Source organism: Schistocerca nitens, chromosome 2, assembly GCF_023898315.1.
Source record: "Schistocerca nitens isolate TAMUIC-IGC-003100 chromosome 2, iqSchNite1.1, whole genome shotgun sequence".
Lineage (NCBI taxonomy): Eukaryota > Metazoa > Arthropoda > Insecta > Orthoptera > Acrididae > Schistocerca > Schistocerca nitens.
Window position 1 is genome coordinate 582,588,590 of NC_064615.1, and position 24,997 is coordinate 582,613,586.

General features: G+C 38.0%; 1 protein-coding gene across 2 annotated transcripts in view; it reads right to left on the reverse strand.

Moving 5' to 3' along the window:
• Positions 1-24,997, reverse strand: part of LOC126236646 (phospholipid scramblase 1) — a 149,033-nt gene that overhangs the window by 109,380 nt on the left and 14,656 nt on the right. For both annotated transcript variants that reach the window (XM_049946106.1, XM_049946105.1), the window contains exons 2-3: positions 20,241-20,304; positions 4,285-4,566 (exon numbers count right to left, since the gene is read on the reverse strand). In XM_049946106.1, coding sequence (XP_049802063.1) covers positions 4,285-4,566; positions 20,241-20,289 — 331 coding nt within the window. In that variant the 5' untranslated portion in view covers positions 20,290-20,304. The remainder of the gene's footprint in view (positions 1-4,284; positions 4,567-20,240; positions 20,305-24,997) is intronic.

The following is a 24,997-nucleotide window of genomic DNA, read 5'->3' on the forward strand; positions in this document are numbered from 1 at the left end:
GCAAGTTGGTTTTTTACATGAATGATGTTTTGAAAATCCATGCCGGTTGCATTGGAGGAGGTCATTCTGTTTGAGATACCTCATTATGTTTGAGCTCAGAATATGTTCTATGATTCTGCAAGAAATGAATGTCAAGGGTATTGGGCAGTAGTTTTGTCGATCCTGCCAGCGTTCTTATTAACAGTTATAACCTATGCTCTCTTCCAGCTAAGGGGCACAGTTTTTTGTTTGAGGGATCTATGACAGATCATAGTTACGAGAGTGGCTAAATCAGCTGCAAAATGGGTATAGAATCTGATAGGGACTCCATCAGGTCCTGTGAGTTTGCTCCATTTTAACAATTTCAGCTGCTCCTCAATGCCAATGATACTAATACATATTTCACTCATATTTTCAGTGGTGCAAGAATTAAACTGGGACAATACAGCTCGGTTTTCCTTTGTAAAGCAACATCACTTATTAAATGCTTCAAGCATTGCTCTCTTGACTCCTGAACACATTTCTTTCAGTATCTCCCCCTATAGCCCAGTGCTTTGTTTTATACCTGTTGCAGTACTTTCTGTTTCCTTAGGAGTTTCTTTACAGTGATCGTATACCATGGAGGATCACTCCCATTATGAACTGTTCTACTGGGTACAGTTCTATCCAATGCATGGTCATTTATCCTTTTACGGCCGAGTCACAGTTCCTCTAAATGCTCTTATTCTGAGATAAAAGTTTCAAATTCCCCAATGAGATATGGCACAACTTCCTCTCTATCTAGTTTTCTGAATATATAATTCTTTCTGCTTGTTTTAGTTGCCCTATGTATTCAGGTACTCATTGTTGCAGTAACTGCCTCATGCTCCTGATACGTTTCTATGTGGACTTCCTCAAAGAGGTCATATATATTTGTTGCCAATATATGTAATATATTTCTTAACTATCTGTTCTACGAAGTTTTCAGAGAAGGCATTTACAGGGTGTATATGCGGGCAAGGAAAAACAATTCCTGGATTTTTTCCCCGATTTCCCAGTTAAAAATACGTTTTCTCCCAGGTGAAAATACACTTTTTCCGTGTTAAGTGACAGTATAATTTCCCTCAGAACTGTAAAAGTTATCAATCCTTTGAATGGCTATGGTTTTATACACTGGCGAAGAATTACTTGGCACTTTAGAAAATGAAACTCGGGGGGAAAAAACCCACAAGATCTTCAATGTGCAACAACATGTACGCTGCATATTTTGATATTATGAACGTATAAATGCATCTTCCACCAAACACCGCATGTTGCTTTCCGAAGCATTGAATTCGAGATTGCGATGTGTTTTTGTAAGCCAGACATGTGATCTTGCCAGCCGATGACAGCGGATATTCAGACTGCAAATCAATTAACGCCTGACTGTCAGAAAAGTGGAAATAAAATAAGATCTGAAACGAATAACATTTTAGCCCTCCATAATTATGTGAACGTATTTTAATTCACTTGATAGCTCCGGGCCACAGAAATCAGTTTTGTTTTTATTTGACGCGAGAGCAATAAACGAAGAGGAAACAGCAAAATCACTAAACGTAAACATGTGTCATGTGGAGACTACTCACCTCCCCACTACAACTCAGACTGCTCTGTGCATCTGCCTTGGATCTACGATATTTCCAAACCCCCCTGCAAGTGTTTGAGATAGAACGCCAAAAATTTAAAAGAATCAACTTTTCCTAAAAATGTTCATTTTGTAGTGCACATCTTTCTGAAAAGTCTGATACATAAAACATTTATGCTCAAGGAAATGTAAGAGATGTTGTTTGGTCTTAAGTGGGCCAAAGTGCAGTGCCACATCTCTTCATACAGCATTCTTCTATAGTACATTATTGTATTTCACTCTGTGGAATGCAAATGTGTATATTTTGTAATGGATGCCATCACAAACTATATTCAGGACAGTGGAAATTAAAATGCCCTGTGGTGCCCCTCCTGCTCCCAGTTGGCCAGTTCGGCATCCTGCCCCTCCTCCTTAAAAAAAAAAACTCGCAATTAGTACTGGATTATTTGTAACCGGGAGAAATACAACTCTTCAGAAAATTTGCATTCTTTATTGACTATTAGCTAATAACTTGAAGTTTTGTTGTGACATAATATTAAATATAGGATACATAAAACCATAAAGACAAGAGACAAGCAAGACAGTCCTTCAATCCTTAGGTCCTAGCAATTTTTTCTCTCTAATCTTGCTACAGCTTTACATGGCACACTTCCCTTCCTGCAAAAGAATCTACTACCTCATCAAAGTACGTCAAACGTTTTCCTATTTTCCTACATGAAAAATCGAAATGTCATTGTCTAATACTGAAAATACTGTTAACAGAAATAGCACCCAAGACTGATGTTATTTCTTGATCTAATTATGTCTGTTTTGTCACTGTCTGCTAGATGAAATGAAACAGGCCTGTCTAGTATCACAGCAATTGTGACACACACCAAAAAAATGTGACTGTTTTGGCACAAATGGTCATTTTTATAGCACAACAGAATATAATTCACGATGTATCAATATCAAAAGCCTATTAGACCAACTAAAAGCAAAAAGCTTTATGTTAGGAAATAGTTTCACATTTCATACATACGATCCAGCTTCTCAAGCATGAGATCAAAAAGTAGTACTATGAAATTTTTGTATAAATTTGGAATCATCATATTCTTCCATGATTTGTGTGATGTCCCCATTTCTTCTCCTTCCTCATTCTAACAAACAATCTTGTCATCTGTAACTATTCCAGCCAGTGTCAAGACATTCTCTGGTTAGCTTCACTAACCCTGCCACAATCAGCAGTTTAGTTATACTACATTTATTCTCCTGTTAGGCCTTATTATGTGTTCGTACATCATGTTTTCTGCACTACTCACAGAATTGAACTTAAGTGTCTGCTAGCCAGCGACTGCGAAACTGGCCCTTACTAGTGTAGCGATTTGGCCAAAACTTTTCTGTCGAAGTTTCATTTTCTTGGATACACCAAGAAGATAATAAGTAATCTTTCTTATCTGTTATTCCCATTTGTCATTTATTTCCACTCTGGTAGTTTGCATTATGGAATTATAACAAAGCTGATCATTCGCAAGCCAAAGCTCATCATTCGCAAAGCCAGTCAACTACATAACAAACAGCCATTGGCATTCACCTGTTCAGCTTTATTCCGCTCATCTCATATAGCCCTGTCCCCTCCTACTTTTCAAATGAATGTATTCAAGATGGCATGGATGAAAATCATGTATCATTCTTACAGCAAGCTTTTGAGCAATGAAGATTTCGTAAAAAGAAAAATGGCATTATACTTCATGGAATTCAATACCTCACCATAAAATTATTAGGATGAAAGTAAATCACACAAGGGAAAGAACAATAAAAGAGACACGACAAACTGTAAATAACACAAATACTACAACAGCAAAAAGTTGGTGATAAATACAGATGCTGTCTAGTTAATACAATTAACATCATTTCTAAATACACTATCATTTTACATTTATTTTCTCAATGATAACATTCAATTCATTCAGAGTTCCAATTGTTCTGCTTTGGCTGGCTACCATACTGATTATTTTGAATGTTCAAAGTGTTTCAGGGGTGCAAGGAACATGTATGTTTTAACAAACTGTACCTCTCTATTCTTTTTGCACTTGATTTGTGAGCAGTTTATTAGTTTACTTTTTTTATATTTTGGTTATTTACTTCCCTGTGACAAATTGCTGCCATTAAAATTCAACAACTGGCATTAATCTGTTTGGTAAAAAATCAGTTTAATGACAGTACTAACTGGAAGCGAGTACACAGAATATCAAGCAGTTGAAAGCATATATGAGCGCGCGCGCGTGCGCTCGCGCTCGCGCACGCGCGCGCACGCGCACACGCACAGATATATGTACACTGATAGGTTTAAGTGTGAGTGACATCAATTAGTACGAGTGAGGGTCGGGGCTCGTGGTCGAATTCCAATAAAGGGTAGCATGCGAATATACTTTACAATATTTCTAGTGCTTACTGCTTGCATCAAACGCTACGCATAATGTAAATATACAGGGAGCAATATGTAAGATCAGGGAAAGGCAACCACTCACCTGTAGCAACGAGAGAAGCATAGTAGCTCATAACAGAAAACAGCAGTAGCTTTCGAGCATTAAGTCTTTTTCCAGCAGTAGTATACACAGTCAGTCTCTCACACACACAACCACACTTACACCCAAATGCACACTCCTGTGGCCACAGCAAAATTTCAGAGAAGATATAGAAGAACAACTTCATTAACATACCTGGTGCTCCACCGCCACTGACTGGTTGTTGTGCAATTGGCTGGCTGTAGGGTTGTCCGGGAGAAGGGTACCCTGTGGGCTGAGGGTACCCCATTGGAGGCTGATACCCCTGTGGTTGGTACCCACCAGGACTAGGCTGGTATCCGCCAGGCTGATATCCGCCAGGCTGATATCCGCCAGGTTGATATCCACCAGGACCTGGCTGGTACCCACCTGGTGGAGGTTGGTAGCCACCGGGAGGCTGAAACCCAGGTTGACCTGATGGAGGGTAACCTGGCTGTGCTGGAAACAATACCAAGATTGATTGGTTGGCTGATTGATTTAATATGAATATGGTGACTTAAATTTCACTGAACACAATAGCTAACATAATACCGATGCATGATTATAGTGATGCTGCAAGCAGGGCGGCAAGGAGTATGGTGGCACAGAGTGAATCGAACATGTCTGTTTCTGAGCATGGCAACCAGAGCATTCGAGTGACTCTGGCTGCGGTCAGGCAATGCTGGTGGCATTCGGCTGGTTTTTCAGGCAGTAGCATCAGTACTGTTGCTTGTTCTGTGGGTTGTTCAAGATATGTTAGAGCTGATATTTCTCACTCAAGTGAAACTTGCAAGCATATTTTCTGGGAAATGTTAGGTCTTGGGATAGCTGTGTATATGTTAGAGAAAATATTGACTTCAATAGTGTTCACTCTTAGATATAAAGCACAGCTATTAGGCAGCTGCCACAGAGACTGAGTTGGAGTCATTTGCGTAAGGTTACCATTATAACAAGCTGCAGCTCAGAACTTTAAGTCCAGTCATATGTGCAATCTAGTAACAGTGTAGGATGTGTAAGTGCAGTCCCTCTTCATAAGATGTTACAGCGCTGTATATGCTCATGGTCTCATGGTAAGCGTCGCAAAATGTAGACATAAAATCTTGAGTATGAGTCCACCCCATTCCCTACATTTGTAAATAGCATTCTGGTTGACTACTTAAGTTGTCAATCTGATGGTATGTTAAAGATGATTCGTTTCACTTTCTAATCCACATGTACGTGCAAAGATGTCCAGGAACCATTCTGCCAAACAGCTCATGGCAGCGTTAAGATCAGTTTACTCTCGAGAGTTTCCTCACTTTACAGTGGCCACTGGCTACTGGTGACATGTGACCCGCCACTGACCTGCTGCCTGACTGGGCAACCATGGTGCAGTGCTCTGAGTTTATTTATCAACAGTAATTTTCTTATTTTAAGTTGTAGTATTCATCTTGCACTTACATATTGGAGTTTGCATACTTGAAACTTCTGAACATTGTTCAAGTGTTGCAAAATAGACTCGCAAGTAGAAAAAAGGCCTAACATTTGTGACATGTTCTTCATTTGGGTTTAATACACACATCAAAAAAAGTTTTGCGTCACCCCAGTTCCCAGAACTCCTAAAGATAGATGTTGACTGTGGATACTGTGTCACAGGCACAGTCCTTTGACTGTTCAGAGATGTCACTAAACCTGCCCAAAGACCGTGCATGAGCAGTGCCTATTAGATGGAGGGGGTCCGAAAGGCAATCAGTTTCAGTCATTCCACTAGGAACGAGGTACACGTCTCATTTTGTCTGTAGTTCAACCATGCCTAGACGGTCAATACTGCGGTTCGATTGTGTCCGCATAGTTACTTTGTAGCAGGAAGGGCTCTCAACAAGGGAAGTGCCAGGTGACTCAGAGTGAACCGAAGTGACATTGTTCAGACATGGAGGAGAAACAGAGAGACAGGAAATGTAGATGACATGCCTCGGTGAGGCCGCCCGAGAGCTACCACTGCAGTGGATGACTGCTACCTACGGATTATGGTTTGGAGGAACCCTGACGGCAATGCTACCATGTTGGATAATGCTTTTTATGCAGCCACAGGACATCGTGTTACGACTCAAGCTGTGCGCAATAGGCTGCATGATGCGCAACTCCACTCTTGACGTCCATGGCGAGGTCCATCTTTGCAACCACGACATCATGCAGCGCGGTACAGATGGCCCCAACAACATGCTGAATGGACCGCTCAGGATTGGCATCATGTTCTCTTCACCAATGAGTGTTGCATATGCCTTCAACCAGACAAACGCCGGAGACGTGTTTGGAGGCAACCTGGTCAGGCTAAATGCCTTAGACACACTGTCCAGCGAGTGCAGTAAGGTGGAGGTTCCCTGCTGTTTTGGGGTAGCATTATGTGGGGCCGACGTATGCTATTGGTGGTCATGGAAGGTGCCGTAATGGCTGTATTATATGTGAATGCCATCCTCTGACCGATAGTGCAACTATATCAGCAGCATACTGGCAAGGCATTCGTCTTCATGGACGGCAATTCATGCCTCCATTGTGCAGATCTTGTGAATGACTTACTTCAGCATAATATCGCTCAACTAGAGTGGCCAGCATGTTTTCCAGACATGAACCCTATCAAACATGCCTGGAATAGATTGAAAAGGGCTGTTTATGGATGACGTGACCCAATAACCACTCTGAGTGATCTACACCGAATAGATGTTGAGAAGTGGAACAATCTGGACCAACAGTGCCTTGATGAACTTGTGGATAGTATGTCACAATGAATAAAGGCATGCCTGAATGCAAGAGGACATGCTACTGGTTATTAGAGGTACCGGTGTGTACAGCAATCTGGACCACCACCTCTGAAGATCTCGCTGTATGGTGGTACAACATGCAATGTGTGGTTTTCATGAGCAATAAAACAGGCGGAAATGATCTTTATGTTGATCTCTATTCCAATTTTCTGTACAGGTTCTGGAACTCTCGGAATGGAGGTTATTGCAAAACTTTTTTTGATGTGTGTAGAATGCAGTGAAGGCAGCTCTAAACTTTGTATTGTGTGTGGGACTAGTGCTTTTTTGAAAAACACATTAGAAAAGGATTTTCTTCTTTCACGAAAGGTCATTCTGGAATGAATGATTTTTCGTATTCAGTAAGATACTAAACTGACATATGTGATGACCTGAGACAATTTACGTACCATGCAACACTTGGATTCAATAGACAAGGTTCAAAAGTCGCAAGTTCGAGCATTGCTTGCTCTAATGCAAAGCAACTAAAATCAAAGGGATGACTGTTACTGAATATTTGCTTGACTGTCATCAATTTTCTCATTGAGCATTACTCTGCAGATTGTTACTAGTGATAGGTTGTGATGCCTTTATGTTAATTTCTTAGGAAGAAATTAATAGCTGGGCACCAACAAACAAGATACACTTGAGCAAAGGGCAGTAAGAACATAATATTTTGCATCTTGTGTCTCAAAAATGTTGTTGTATACTATGAACTGCTCCCTAGTGGTGTTTCCATTGAAGCTAGCATTTGATGCCACCAACTAGAAAAACTTTTCGGCCACATTGTAAGAAGAACGACAGACAGAACTCCATCACATGCTGCTACTACATGATAATGCACTCAGTCGATTTCACAAACAAAACTATACAGGATTTTTTTGGGAAGTCATTTGTTTATTATTCTACTAATTATGACCTCAAATGTTTATCTTTCCTGCTCCTTAACGAAAAACAGTCAAGACATTCATTTCCAGACAAAAACACACTTCCAAACTGGTTTGATGACATCTATAACACAGATCCAGTAGGTTTCCACAGTCTTGGTATCAGTAAATTATCTGAGCATTGTCAGACTGTTTTAGATAATGTGAGGGAATACATTGTTGATGATTGATTTCTCTCTGATGTTTACTGTTGTGTTCAACCAACTAACAGAAAGCACTATTAAAATATGCACTGTACTAATACAAATGAAATACAATGTACCACAATAACCTTACAACAAAAGTCTATTTTAATAAGACATAGTTGTTTGACAGTTTTTCTGGTGTGCCTATATGTGTGACTACATCTCCGCTATACGGTACAGTAGCAATCTATCCTTTTCTTAATATTGTCGTTATTCCATCCTTGATTTTCCATTGTTTAATAAAACATAAGGTATCTGTAATTACAATGTGCCTATATTGGTACAAATTAGTGAAATATTACTGACTCTGGACTTTAAAGCAGTCTATGTGTACTTGCTGTCCTGGGTCACTCTCAAGCAATAGGAAAAGGGACATTTCATAAACAAAATAAATAAGATTCTCTTACTGGTTTTCGATCTGGCTGCCTGTATCTCTGTCACAAAATGCCTAAAAAGCTGGTCTTCAGCAAGACTGTAAACACAAACCACAGCAGCCTTCATTTTATAGGTTATCTCAGAACTAGTGAGGCGTTATGGTATTTCCCTCTCCCTTATTGCGCCAGTAGTGTCTAGGACAGCTAAATCACAAGAAACAACATGAGATAGTTAGAATTTTCAGGTGGAATGTCTTTCCTGGACTCAAAACCATAAATTAGTAACCTTATTTCATTCCTTATGTGAAAACCTCTCAGATTACCCTATGGAAATGATACAAATATATCAATTAAATTTAGGAGGATAAACCATGAAGTAAATCTTTGATCACAGAGATGCCAAACACATCCTGCATTGTAGCCAATATTCAATTGTAACAGAAAGAATATCGTCCAATATGTTCCTGGAATGGACTGTGAAGTGACCACAGTGGGTTTCTCGAAGACACACCTGCTGAGAGCCAGAATACCCAAAGGATATGTGTGAGAGTCTTATCTGAATTTCAGGTTTAGTGACTAGAGAATAATTATTAATAATACTCACATGCACCAATTTCAAATCAAAGGTCATAAATCAATAACTGTCACAATTATTTGAGTTCGTCCATCTTAAGCCTACTGAAAGCTAAAAAGGGCACTTCACCAGATGCCACTTACAATTTTGAGAATCTCTAGTGGTGCATCATTAGTAGGCAGCACATCTTTATAAAAGACAGGGTGATCAAAAAGTCAGTATAAATTTGAAAACTGAATAAATCATGGAATAATGTAAATAGAGAGGTACAAATTGACACACATGCTTGGAATGACATGGGGTTTTATTAGAACCAAAAAAATACAAAAGTTCAAAAAATGTCCGACAGATGGTGCTTCATCTGATCAGAATAGCAATAATTAGCATAACAAAGTAAGACAAAGCAAAGATGATGTTCTTTACAGGAAATGCTCAATATGTCCACCATCATTCCTCAACAATAGCTAGAGTCAAGGAATAATGTTGTGAACAGCACTGCAAAGTATGCCCGAATTTACGGTGAGGCATTGGCATCGGATGTTGTCTTTCAGCATCCCTAGAGATGTCAGTCGATCACAATACACTTGCAACTTCAGGTAACCCCAAAGCCAATAATCGCACGGACTGTCTGGGGACCTGGGAGGCAAAGCATGGTGGAAGTGGCGGCTGAGCACACGATCATCACCAAACTATGTGTGCAAGAGATCTTTCATGCGTCTAGCAATATGTAGTGGTTCCAATAAAACCCCATGTCAATCCAAGCATGTGTGTCAATTTTTACCTCTCTATCTACATTATTCCGTGGTTTATTAAGTTTTCAAATTTATACTGACTTTTTGATCACCCGATAAGTTTCTTGAGATCACTGCCATTGGCACTAACTCCAAAAGTGAACCACACTAATAAAGAGACAACACAAAACTGATTGCTATATGTGAACATCCACAGAAAGACTTTGTAAGCTACAAACAGTGTAAAGTTCAAAATCAAGAAAAGCTACGGTGTAGGAAACCATATGCATTGACAGAAAATGTGGGCTCAAAAATCCGTTGAAAGTGAAACCAGCGAATGCCAGACTTAATTTCTGCCTATGAAAGAACTGCTCAGCAGTGATAATTTCTGTCATGTTTTGGTCCATACTGCCACCTCTCAAAATATGAAAAGCAAGGGGCTTGCAGTATAACAGGCCCACTATCGGAGGTATTTTCGACTCTGTCATTTCCAGACCAGGGTCCCTTACTTCAAATTACTTTTCTCTGTCATCCCTGAAAATTTGTGCCATCATCATCGAATTGTGCTACAGGTATACACCTGCGTTCATTGTCGTACGTTATGAGACATCCGCAATGAATGTGGTGACTGTAGGGAGTGATCGCCTGTCAAATGAAGGCTGTGTTGGTTCACAGTTCCAGTCTCGCTGAAGGCCATATTTTTAGCCATTTCATCACAGAGCAAAAAGCAGTCACGTCAACATTCAATAAGGAAACCTTAAGAAAACTTCTCCAGCGAATATTTCCTCACTAGTTTTAGTACTACATAGTGAAAAGATGAAAAACTTATTACATTGCACAACTGATAATACCTCTTTTCACTTCTGCTGACATAACTTACAGTTTTTGTACATAAGTAATTTTATTTATCAAATTACACACTTCCATTCTACTTGAGTATGGCTGAACAGTAAGTAAACACTAACTGCTTCAAAGCCCGAAGTGAATAATATCTTACTAATTCATGCAGATATATGCATGCTCATGTTACATGTACTAATGTTTCATTAAAATAAACTTTCATTGTAAGGTTATCATGGAAAGTTGTATTTCATTTGTATCAGCACAGTGCATATTTTAAGAGGGTTTTCCATTAATATACTGAACACAACTGCAAATATTTATCCCTCATTAACTCTATATTCTCTAACATTACCTAAAATAGTCTGACAATGCTCGGGTAGTTTACTGATTCCATGCCTGTAGAAACTGACTGGTTACAGATGTCAACCTGGGTTTGAAGGAAGATTTTTGCCTGGAAACAAATTTACTTGACGTTTGTTTGATAAGGGATGGGAAAGATCAGAATAGTAAGAGTGTGAGAGATGACATACCAAATAATCTCCTGAATAGTTTTGTTTTTGAAATCAGCATAGTGTATTATTGTGTAATAGCAATACACGATGCAGTTTTGTCTGTCAATTTTCTTACACTGCAATGTCTTTCTTGATATGGCCCATCCATTAATTTCTTCTAAGAAGTTAACATAAAGGCATCATAACTTACCACCAGTAACAACACTGCACACGAATGCTCAATGAATGAACTGATGATGTTCAAGCAAAAATGCAGTAACAGTCACCCCCTTTGATTTTTGTTGCTTTTAATTAGAGCATGTAGTATTCCTACGCTCAACTTCTGAACCTTGCCTACTGAATGCAAATATCGCATGATGCTTAAATGGTCACAGTTCATCACATACGCCTGTTTCTGACACTTCCTGAATGTGGAAAATCATTCATGCCAGAATAATCTTTATTGAAACAATAAAATCATTTTCTGTTGTGTTTAGTGCAAAGACACTCTGTCCACACACAATACAAAGGTACTGAGCTGTCTCTGCTGCCTTCATCTCTCAATTAAACCTAAAGCTAACAATATATTGCAAATGTTAGACTTTTTCCACTTACAAGTCTATTTTACAACTCCTGAACAATGTTCACAATTTTCAAACATGCAAAATCCAATATGTAATAGTTTATAAATACACTCATACCTCCATGCTGGCAGATGGCGCCTGGCATTATGAGGCAGATGACACATGGCCAATAGCCAGCAGTCACTGTAGCATGAGAAGCATAAATTGTTCTGATCTTTATGCAGTCACGAGCTGTTTGGCAAAATAATTTCTGGAAGCTTTTGCTGTTACAGGTGTGTTAAAAAGTGAAGTGAATTATCCTTGAGTTTGCATCAGACTGAAAACTTTGGCAACCAACCGAAGTGTGATTTAAAAATATAGAGAATGAAGTGGACTCGATCTCAAGGCTTTATATCTACATTGTGTCATGCTTACCACAAGACCACGAACAGATACAGCACTTTCTCCATGCACTTCCACACCCTACAGTGCTGCCAGATCGTGCATATGGCCAAACTTAGAATTCTGAGGGATGACTGGATATATCAGTTGCCTTAAATGAATGACCCTGACTTATTTTCAGCAGTATCCAGCCAGCGGCTGGGTTTTATGTCTAAGACTGTATATAAACACAATAATTTGTCCAATGAAAAATATATAGAACCATCTATAGTTGTATTATCAAGGCAAAACACAACTACTTTCCTTGTGTACAGGTCACCAGATGGAGACAAAAAGTGCTTTTCATTCACAAGGAAGGACATGGGGAAGAAATTTACTCTCCCAAGAAAAATATAACCATATGTGCTGTCTTCAATGCTGATTTCTCAAAATCCAAGAAATTCAAAGACAATAGTATACATTCACTGAATATGAGCCCAAAATTAATGGAACCAGCTCGGAAAACAGCAACTTCTACATCTATCATAACTAGATGATGCTAAATACCTGCAAAAATGCACATAAAACATAGGAGGTAAATACAAGTTTTAGCAATCACTACACCCAAATTCTTACAATGAATGATTCAAGAGATTCGCAATACTGTGGATACAACACACTGTAAGAATTTCAGTACTGAAAATGTGGAATATTTTTGTTCCCTCCTGAAGAGGGAATATTAGAATGATGTATACATACAACTGTAACAATAGCAATGACAAACGTAGCATGTTTAAGGCCACATTTAAAACTGTTTGAAATAGTGTTTTCCAAGAAAACTACTACATTTAATTCTGCTTAAAAAAATAATTGTACAAATAAGAGGAGATTGCATGAATACTCCAAGCAAAACACTGGTCCTGATTTCATTACTCACTTCAAAAAATCCCAAAGAATCCAACACAAGTTATTTAAAAAACATTAGAAGCTAATGTATAATTTCAAGAATACAGTTAAAACAGTCTGGGAAGATGTAAAAAGAGAAATCGGCGCAAGAGCAATGATCATACCAATTTAGAGCTAATTAAAATAATAATAAACTGACCGACCCGTGACCAGTGCTTTCAACCACCATTTCTCAAATATAGGGCAGCAGTTGACAAATACACATTATGACAACAGCCAGGCAATAAGAGAGTACAGTCAGATCTAAAAATTCATGCAAATACATTATTCATGTATCCAGCAACATCTAAGGATCTGGTACAACATTTATTGTAGAACCACTATCAGACACAGTAAATTCATCATTTGAGAGTGTTGTAATTCCAAACAGACTAAAAGTAACACCTCTGCATATGAAAGGCACCAAATGTGAAATCACTAAAAATAGGGCAGTTTCAGCTTTGTCAGGCCTCAAAATTATGAAAAAGATGTGCCTTAAAGATTAACAGCGTTCTTTAATAAAGAAATGCTGATGAATGACTCACAACATGTGTTCAGAGATACAAAGTCAACCTAGTCAGCAACTTTTACTTTTTTTTTAAAGGAATACTAACAGCTTTGGATGATAAACAAAACATATCTGTTATATTTCTTGATCATACAAAGACAGAGGTTCCCAGCAGTGGGATCAACTTTTTGAAACCAAATTTACTGTGATGTAAGTTAAGATCCCAGGCAACACACCCTGCTACTATTCATCATGGTGGGCTCTCGTTTGCGAGTAATTGATGGAAAAAAATTCAGAATTTTGCATGATACTCAGTAACATTTAAAAAAGTCGTATTATATAGACTGATTACGTGGTGCGGTTTTGAATACTGACAGTGGCAGTAAATATTTTTATTTTTAAATCTTTATCAAAATGACTTTGATCATCATTTTTATTCAGTTAATTGGTTTACGTATCATTTTTAATTTCTTTTCCTTTGTCACTTCATTTTAATCACCGTATGAACTTTTTCCATTTGTTTTATTCTTTCTTTATTTTATTCTTTTTCCAATCGGAATTTTTGTGAATATGAAGTTATCTATTATAATATTAAATTATTTGAAAATCCCAACATATTAGTTAAAAAACAAAAGATGAAATAATATATTTATATTGACTGTTCAATGATGTGAAAAATGTATTTTTCGTTACTAGATGTGCAACTTTTTTGCACAGTAATCGTCGTACAAGAGGATTTCAGGTGGGAGATGCAGATTAAAAATTTTAATACGAGTACAAACTGAACAGACTTATGTTTACTGTTACAAATTCTCACTCAAAATACATGCTGCCCATTAGAGGTCATGATGTACTATGGCAATATACAGTCACTACTCATCTATGGAATAATTTTTGGGGGAGTTTTACAAACTTAAAAAAAGAAATCAGAAAAAGATTATTAGAGTGACAAAGAAAGCTGGCTGAATGCAGAGATTCCTACAGACCTTTTTTTTAAAGTCTGAAAATACTGCTCTTCCTTGTTTGTGTAGACATGAGATATTAACTTTTACAAAAGGGAGCATCTTAAAAAAGAAAACATCTTCAAACATAACTATAGATTACACTCAAATGAAACTAAGCAGAAGCTTAACCTGCATGTTAACATAGTAAGTACAAACTTATGCAAAATTGGAGTTTATCATATTGAAATTGTGTTACGTAACAGAAGCCTTCTTACTTACAATGCATACCAAAATTAAATACATTTAAAGTGAAGCTGAAATAGTTCTTGCTTGACCACTGCATCTACTCTGTCTCTTGAATTTCTGGAGCATCATAAGTAAACTGATTTACCAAATCTCATCTTCTGACTTATCCTATATCATATATACAACAATGTGCTGGTACTAAAAATTATTTACTGAAAAAAAAGCAACAGTTCCAATAAAACTAGGAGTACCCCAAGACTCTGTTCTTGAACCTTTCCTGTTCAATTTTTTTCAAATTGCATAAACCTAAGAATGTACGTAATCAGACAACAACAGAAGGAACTATTTATAGTCTTAACATAATTAGAAATGAAAACAACACAGTTAAACTGCTTGGACTGGTGATTAATCAAAAACTCTAGGGTAGAACACTTGAATTATCTCAGCAGGAAACTAGCGTGGGTACTTTTTCATTGTACGAATGGAAGTTCAATGAGAACAAATAGTTGTTACTTTTCTCATTTTTTGCTTTCTTCCATTCCCAGCTGCAGTACGGAATATCACTGCAGTGTTATGCTGGTGTATTTCTCCAGAAACTAGATATACTTTCAGATGCCTGAAGAAAGCAGTCTGATGCACATTACGATTAGCATGCAGAAAGTCCTACAAAAAATAATTTAAATGCCTTTGTATAATGACAGCCCCCAGCTTGTAAAGTACAAAGTGCTTCTTCAGCTTCACTACTGTGAAACAAATCTCTTCTACTAAACATGTGCTCACTGCTCTTCAAGTGTGCATTATATACTGAAGAGCCAAAGAAACTAGTGCACCTGCCTAATATCGTGTAGGGGCCCTGCGAGCATGCAGAAGTGCTGCAACACAACATGGAATGGACTCGACTAATGTCTGAAGTAGTGCTGGAGGGAACTGACACCATGAATCCTGCAGGCCTGTCTATAAATCTGTAAAAGTATGAGAGGCTGGAGATCTCTTCTGAACCACATGTAGCAAGGCATCTCAGATATGCTCAATGATGTTCATGTCTTGGGGGTTTGGTGGCCAGCAAAAGTATTTAAACTCAGAAGTGTGTTCCTGGAGGCACTCATGGCAATTCTAGATGTGTGGGGTGTCACATTGTCCTGCTGGAATTGCCAAAGTCCATTGGAATGCACAATGGACATGAGTGGATGCAGGTGATCAAACAGGATGCTTACATATGTGTCACCTGTCAGAGTCGTATCGAGATGTACCAGTGATCCCATACCACTCTAACTGCACACGTCCATCCCATTACAGAGCCTACACCAGCTTGAATAGTCCCCCGCTGATATGCAGGGTCCATGGACTCTTGAGGTTGCCTCCATACCCATACACATCCATCTGCTTGATACAATTTGAAACAAGACTCGTCCAACCTGGCAACATGTTTCCAGTCATCAACAGTCCAATGTTGGTGGTGACAGGCCCAGGCAAGGTGTAAAGCTGTGTGTCATGCAGTCATCAAGGCTACAAGAGTGGGCCTTCGGCTCCAAAAACCCATAACAATGATGTTTTGTTGAATGTTTTGCATGCTGACACTTGTTGATGGTCCAGCAATGAAATCCGCAGCAATCTGTGGAAGGGTTGCACTTCTATCACACAGAATGATTCTCTTCAGTTGACGTTGGTTCCATTCTTGCAGGTTTTTCAGCTGCAGTGATGTCAGAGATTTCATGTTTTACTGGATTCCTGATATTCACGGTACACTTGTGAAATGATCGTACAGGAAAATCCGCACTTCATTACTACCTTGGAGATGCTGTGTCCATCACTCTTGTGCTGACTACATCATCATGTTCAAACTCACTTAAACCTGAGAGCCTGCCATTGTAGCAGCAGTAACTGATCTAACAACGGCACCAGACGGTTTTTGTCTAATATAGGCATTGCTGATCGTGTATTCTACCTCTTTACATATCTGTGTATTTGAATACGCAGGCCTATTCCAATTTCTTTGGCGCTTCAATATAAGTCAGACAAAATTTACAGACATTTAAAATATGGTGTGATATTCATGCATACTACACCAGAAACAGTTTTATTTGTTGCTGTTGCCTTCTTTAAGATCTACTATGATCAATAATAACTGTAAGTGCTTAAGTATAAAACTGTTCATAAAGTTAGCACACTTAGGTCATTAAGTACCACTAACTAAATATAACGGACTTTTCAAAACTTGCCCAAAATAAAATTAATTTGATTCAGTTCAATAATTCTTAGAAACTTATCATTAAAATATATGTTTTTCTTATGTAATAATATAAATCATCTTTTAGTTGCTAAGCAAGCTCCTTACTTTCTGTACCATTTACGTAACTAATTATTGTGTAAAACTTGACCACACTGTATGCCTTGATGAATTTTTCTGTATGAAAAATACTAAAATGACAAATGAAGCTTCTGAGTCATTGAATTTAGTTGTACACAGAGATGGGCTGCACTGCATCCAGGTGCCAGTTGTGGTGAAGGAGGGGTGGAGGATGGGGCGAAGGCTGAGCACTTGATCAGTCATCACTTAGTTAATGTTAATTTGTACTCACAGCTACTAACTTATTAATTTTATTTTACACATACACATGGGCAACAGATCATTTTATATGAGTAAGATATTTCTATGCACTTGTGACTATGTTTAATTGGGCCCACCTTTAAAATGAATTTACATCAATGACATCGTGAATGCTAAAGTGTGGAACATAGGTTTTCTGTAAATATTTTTATTTGAAAAATTTAATGAATAACTATGTGTTTTAGTGTTGTATGCATGAAAATAAAAGAAGATTCTACAAAAGTGTTGTGGGCAATTCCTGAAAAAAGTTTATACAGCAATGTATTTTTGAATACTATGTCTAGATTAGCTAATCAACCTAATTTTCAAGACACCTGAGTGTGCTAAGGTAATGGTAACACCTGGCCAATGGATAGCCGAAGGCCATCTCTGCTTGCACAGATGTTGCATGAATCACCCCTAAAGAGATTAAAAAATTCACTGGATTGTTAAAAAGTAATAATTTACCTGGTTATGAGGTGTTTATAGGTGTATATTAAAACCTTTAGCAGTATTTATACGATTACCCTTAAGCCAACTTTTTGATCAATCAATGACTTGGGATATATTTCCTCATTTTGAGAATGTGTTGTTTGATAGAATGCTAATCCATTTTTTGGAGAACAACTTATTAACTGCCTCTCAGTTTGATTTTCATACAGAATTTTCCATGGAGCAACTAACATTTGACCTCACAAATGAAGCCCTGGCAGAGCTAAAGAAGAAAAAAAAAAAAATCCTGCCAGTAATTGTGATTTGGCAAAGCCTTTCAGTTTGTGCATCATAAAATTCTATTTGGCAAACTGAAATGTTATGGTATTAGTGGTGTACCACTTGCATGGGTGTAATCCTCTCTACGTAGTAGAAAGCAGACTGTCTCAGTATCACAGACATGAAACTAACCTCAGGATGGGGAACATTACATATGCGATCTCACATGGATTGGTACTGGGACCATTTCCTAACCTATATAACCAATATTTCAATGGCTTTAGATAGCAGATCAGAACACAAGCACACTAATCAAGTATCGTAACTCAAACTTTTATTGCTCAATTGATGCAGAACAGGCCAACGCCTGGATCACAGCAAAAAAATTGAAGTTTTAGTCTCACAAAGACTTATACTATATGATATTGTACATGAAAATATGACCTAGTACCGAAAGTAAACACTAATAATGGTCATACACTAAATGAAATACGCTCTGTCAAGATCCTTGGGACCCTACAACTTAAAATGCAGTCAATATGTAGACAACTAATCCAGGAGTTCAATTCAGCATGTTTTGTCCTTAGAAGCATCACTCAGTGCCTTAAAACAATCATGCATGTTTTGTATTAACCAGTGGAATTATCACCTGAGGCAATGCAGCATAAGCACATCAACTACGAGGGCATGCTGAAAAGTAATGCCTCCGAATTTTTCATGTAAAAACTCTTAATTTTTTAAAAATAAAACTAACTTTATTAACTTTTATATCTTTATTCTTTGTCTACATGTTTGCAGCCCTCTGCCTCTAGATGGTTCTGAGTTGTTGTGCGTAATGTGGCGGTGTGTCGCATAACAATATTGGTGCGTGAGAAGCAGCATGCTGTAACAACATTTTTAATGCAAAGAGTTCATCCACACATGGAGCACCCTCTCCTGCTGCATGACAATGCCAGTCCACACCTGAGTGCTCTGACATCTGCAACACATTGATGCCTTGGATTCAACGACATCAATAATCTTTCACACAGTCCTGATTTGGCCCCATTCAATTTTCATCTGTTTCCAAAACTTAAAGAAAATATTTGAGAACTTCACATTGATAGTGATGAAGCAGTACAAGCAGAGGTGAGATTATGGCTCTATGAAGAAGTAATACATTCTACGCTGATGGTAGTGGTCCCTTGATGGGAGAAATGTGTTTGTCACCATGGGACTATGTTGAGAAATAAATATGTAGAATATTAATAATGTTTTATTTAAAGAGATTTAAGAGTCATCACACAAAATATTTGGAGGCTTTCCTTTTCAACATACCCTCATATTTATTTAATAGAAATGAACAGCAACAACTTCATGCAAAGTGGATTGCCATCATCTTGCAGAATCCTTTTTAAGATTTTTTTTTTAAATTCTTACACTCAGTTCTCAGTAGATTTACTCCTTGATGGTTATTGCTGCTGACAATAAAAATTTACATCTACTGTACTGTGAACTACAAAATCACAATAGAAGACACAAAAATAATTTTCATGTAAGCTCTGTTTCCCATTCTAGGGTTCAGATAGGAGTTATGTACTCTGGTGTAAAGGTACCTCCTCTAATCTAACATGAAGCAAGAAACTAGGAACCCAGCCTTGCTCAACAGAAAAATAAAAACATGATTAGCCCCTCTTTCTGTTGCCTACATGGCAAGCAGCAGTATTTGCTGTAAATCTGCATGACTAATAGTGATGTACTGTAACTATGACCTATAATTACAGACACAATAGTGTTCTTTGGAAAAAAGTGACACACACAGCAAATATCAAGCTACTAATAGGAGATAAACAGGAGCTTATTTCAATGTAGCAGCTTTCTTTTTAATTTATTTCATTAAATTTAGCTGACATGAGAATGAAAGCGTGAGGCAGTATAGTGACAGTTCATTGTTAACGTAGTTAAAAGATCTTGTTTGTATGCCTTTTGTTGATGTACATCTTTACTCATTCCTCACCCCTAAAAGTGCTACTCCTTGATGAGATCTAGACAGTATGAGGGAATGCGGGAGTGAATGAGTGATTAAACTGAACATGGAAGATATGAAAGAATTCCCATAAATGAAGTGAAGTTCATATACAGTCAAATTTAAGTTTCTGAGGACTGGTGTTAAATATTTTAATTAATCTCTTACCTATATAAATTTCTTACACAACTAGTATGAATTCAGTAGCAGAATAAAATTTGGTAAGTTGTTTAACCTCTACTACATCACTCAGAAATAAGAAACCCAGATAAGAAGGAGTACATCTAAATAGTCTTAGCAAAAGGAATAGTTATTTAGTCATACCAGAGTATGGTGGTGGATAACCAGGTTGTCCACTGGGTTGATATGACATGTCTGCTTCCTGCTCCTGCACAAAGAATAAGAACACCTGAATATTAAGTTAGTCACTGATCAGAGTGAAGAGAATGAGACCATCATAACCAACAGTACACAGGTAGCCAATGTATTTAACAATCACTTCTTAAGTGTAGGAGAAAAAATTGGTGAGAATAGTTCAAAAAGAAAAAGCCAGGCAGTACATAGAAGAGTCACTTTTGAAAATTTTTAGTCAGATTAAGTTTCATCTAACAATTATTTTATCTTTGAAAAATAAATGTTCTGTTGGAGTAGATGACATCTCTAACAAGTTATTAAAACAATGTGGAGCAATTACAGCTGATGTTTTGAGTCACATATGTAATGCACCACTGACTCAGGATATTTTTCCAGACAGATTAAAATATGCCATTGTCAAGCCTCTCTACAAAAAGGGGGAAACCACAGATGTCAATAATTACCAGCCAGTATCCTTACTTACAGCATTTTCAAAAATTTTTGAGAAAGTAATGTACTCAAGAGTGTTTAGTCATGTCAACAGTAATGGGATACTTAGTAAATCACAGTTCGGATTTCAGAAATGCTGTTCCACTGATACAGATATATACAATTTCACTGTTCATATAATAGAGTCTTTAAATAGTAAAATGTCACCAGTAGGAATATTCTGTGACTTATCCAAAGCATTTGATCGTGTGAACCATGACATTATGTTAGAGAAATTACAATTCTATGGTATAAATGGAACAGCATATGAGTGGTTTAAGTCATATCTACAGAACAGGAAGCAAAAAGTCTCTTTATATGCTTCAAATGATTCAAAGGAGTTTGCCACTTCATCTAAATGGGGTGAAATTACATCAGGTTTTCCACAAGGTTAGATCATGGGTCCCTTCCTGTTCTTGATATATGTGAACGACCTCCCTTCTTATGTGAAACAAGATGCTGAACTGACACTATTTGCTGATGATACAAATAAAATTATTAATCCAGTAAAAGAAAGTCCGACAGAAAATGATACAAATAAGGTCTTTGGAAAAGTTATTAATTGGTTTTCTGCGAATGGGCTTGCTCTGATCTTTGAAAAAAAACAGTACATCCAATTTTCTGCTGCAAAAAGTATAATTCCTTCAATAAACATAACACATCAAAAGAAGTCAGTAGCCAGGGTAGAGCAGTACCAACTGAATGAGGCAGTGCAGCTGTTAAGACACTGACTTCATTTTCAGAGGGATGGAGTTCTCTCAGTTTGACCATCCTGATTTGGGTTTCCCATGGTTTTTCTAAATCATTTCAGGCAAATACCACAATAGTTCCTCCAGCAAGGCGATAGATGATCACCTGTTCTAGCCTTCCAAAACATAAGTGTATATTCTGTGTGTATGTATATTGGAACTATTTATTTTCTTTGCATTGTGATGATAAATCGCATATCATTATGAGATGTTCCTGGGTGAATGAATACAGGAATAGGCAGTAACACTTCCACAAATGTTACACTACAACAGAAAAACTGGTGATGATGTGTATGCATTATAAATAAGACAGGAACAGGCTTCACAACTGGAGTGTTCATGTTATATCAACCAACCCTTCTATGCTTCAGGTGTATCCAGAATGTGCCATTGTACTCTGTGTTTTCTTTCTATAGAACATGAAGAAGGTAAATTTGATATGGGTTCAATCTAGCATAGCCACAGCCAGAAAGCCCAGCGGACGCAGTTTTTTTCTAACTACAGAATATATGGTTGGCTGGTTTGAGGGATGGGATCAAACAGCGAGGACATCAGTCCCGTCAGAATAGGGAAGGATGGGGAGGAAACCCTAAACCAGAACGGTCAGATGCGGTTTGAAACGTCGTCCTCCCGAATGCGAGAATTTATTTTTCATGTGCTTCTGCAAAGAAGTGACTGACTGCAACATTGCTGGTTTTGAGTGACAATCATGGTATGCGGCTATATATGCTCTGCACTTGTAGAAGTTTCTGCAGAATTTGCAGTTCCAACAAATGGAATAAAAATTCTCTAAATAACTGTCTACGATCATATTTAATGCCCACACTGGCTACAACATTCACATCAGGGCACTCAGAACACTACTTGCTGTCAGAGAATGCATGACATAGGTATGCAGAATGAGCCTAAACTCAACCACCACCATTCAAGACTTCCACTACAGTGTATGCTAACTTATGCTATGTTTCTGCAGGAATTTTAGTGTATTTCCACTGTGTGAGTTTACTCTGGAGAGTTGTAAGAACTGAGGAGTAACATAGCAGTAAAATCCAGATTACACCCAGCGACTCACTGGGTTGGTGTTATATTACTTGTGGTGCAGATGGATTCTGATAGATAGTGACTCCACTGATTATTTATGGATGCAGACGGAATTGGCCACTGTCTGTAAACAGCTAGAAGCTGTGTTGGACATGGTTGACAGGCTTCAGACAGCTGCCTGGCCAGGCCTGCTGTGGCACTGCAGCACCTGAGATGAATGCCTTGGCACCTCTGGAGCCTGTAGTGTCACATGGGATTCTGATGTTTCAGTGCCCTCAGATTTGGGCATCCCGGCTAGCTGATACTTATCTAATAGTAAATGGCAAACAGTGGTGGGGTTGTGAACCTCTGGACGGAAAGTGAAAGTGAGTACTGGCCGCATGGATGTTCCCATACACCTTAAAAACAGGTATTAGGCACTGTGACTGTTGAAAGTACATCTAAGCCAGCATGAGATGCCTCATCCACTGGGACTGAGGCCAAACTTGCTGAAAGATCCAGACAAGTACAGACTGTGGGATTGCTTACCATTGAGAACTCCAAGATTAGACGGATGATGGGGCTCATTAGGAAAAAAGCAAGTAGTTTGTGAAAGAAACCCAGCATCCACCCTGTTTGCTTGCTGAGGGATGAGGGCTGTAATGTCCAAGACAGGGCAGGCTCTGCTGCAGTATCATCAAGCATACTACGTGCACCCAGCTGCAAATAGTGTCTCATTTAAGTATGAGTGACACCTGTCACCTGGGTTCAGAAGCCATCCTCGGTTCTTGGTGAAGAGAGCTAGCCTCATTGGGAGAGGTGGAGGGAGGGGGAGTAGGGGAAGCAGAGCTTGTATTTTGCAGCATTGTTTCCAGAACAGATCATGCTCCTCTGGGATGGAGCAGAGTGGAAAGCTTAAATCAGATCTATAGTAGAATGGTGTTCCCCAAGACATGATCCATGGACCACTGATCATTTTAGTGTACATCAATGACCTATCGCCATCAGTAAACAACAAGGCAAATATAGTAATATTTGCTGATGATAAATATAGCTTGCTCAACGGTGTGAAACCCTCAATGCAGATTACAACTAAAACAGTAACACAACAAGTATACAAATGGTTCACAGAAATGTAGTTTCAGATAGGAAATAACAAGCTACAAGCTCTTGGAATAGATATTAACACATAAATGCCCAATTCTTTAAGGAACCAAAATCCCATGTAAAAAACAGTTTCAAATGTCTGATTACTTTACAAATGAGTTATTTTTTTAATACTTGATGTTCAGCACATACACAAGAAAAAGTTTGTAAAGGATTTGAAGTTATACTTAAAGTTTGTTTGGAGCTGCTAAGTGCTCTTGTTATCAAACAATGAATGAATATAGTCTGGGTAATTTTTGCTCCATTTCAAGCAAAAGCTAGTTTTACATACCTCTCAATGTTTATGAAGTCATATCTCCTGAATTATGCATTGTACAATGATATAATTCTGCAGGTAAACTCAATGGTATATTTGGATATTGTGTGCAATTTGTGTTTTGAAATGAGATGGTAGTAAAGAAGTGATAACGTAAAAAATCATGTCTGATGTTGCATGAACAGCAAAAATTTAGTAAGCGATAAACTTTTTTCCTTCCATCATTTTGTGGGAGGGCATCAGTGGGAAAAAGTTTCACAAATATTTGAAATTATGTCTAAGTCACAAAGTGCTCTCATTCTCAAATTAGGGATGAATCTGTAATACTTGAATTTTCTGTTGAACTTCTAATGTAAGGTTGTACCTCTTAATGAGTCAACAATGGCAGCATTTTACATTTTCTAAATTTTGTCAGTAATTACGCAAAATATTTTTGTTGCCCTGGAAGCTTTAGGCAGACAACCTGCAACTGGTACCAGGTTCTGGGTCATCACTTAGAAATATAGATGGTCATCAAATAAGTGAAACTTGTTGTACAAGATTTCTAGGCATACCAATGGATAATAAATTAAGACTGAATGAACATACAGATCAGCTGTTCAAGAAACTGAAGTCAGCATGCTTTGCACTAAGAGCTGTTTTGCCATATGTCAACAGGTTGGTTGTCCGATTTGGGGGAAGGGACCAAACAGCGAGGTCATTGGTTCCTTCATGTTAGGAAAGGAGGGGTAAAGAAGTCAGTCACGCCCTTTCAAAGGAACCACCCCAGCATTTGCCTGAAGTAATTTAGGAAAATCACGGAAAACCTAAATCAGGATGGCTAGATGTGGGTTTGAACCGGCATCCTCCCAAATGCGAGTCCAGTGTGCTAAACACTGCGCTACCTCACTTGGTATATGTTAACAGGTAAATAATAATGTTGTCAAATTTCATATATTTCAATTCTCTGATGTCACACGGTATGGTGTTCTGGGGGAAAGACTGTAACAGTGGGAAAAGTTTTGAACTACAAACATGAGCTGTAAGGTTGATCTATGGTGTAACAA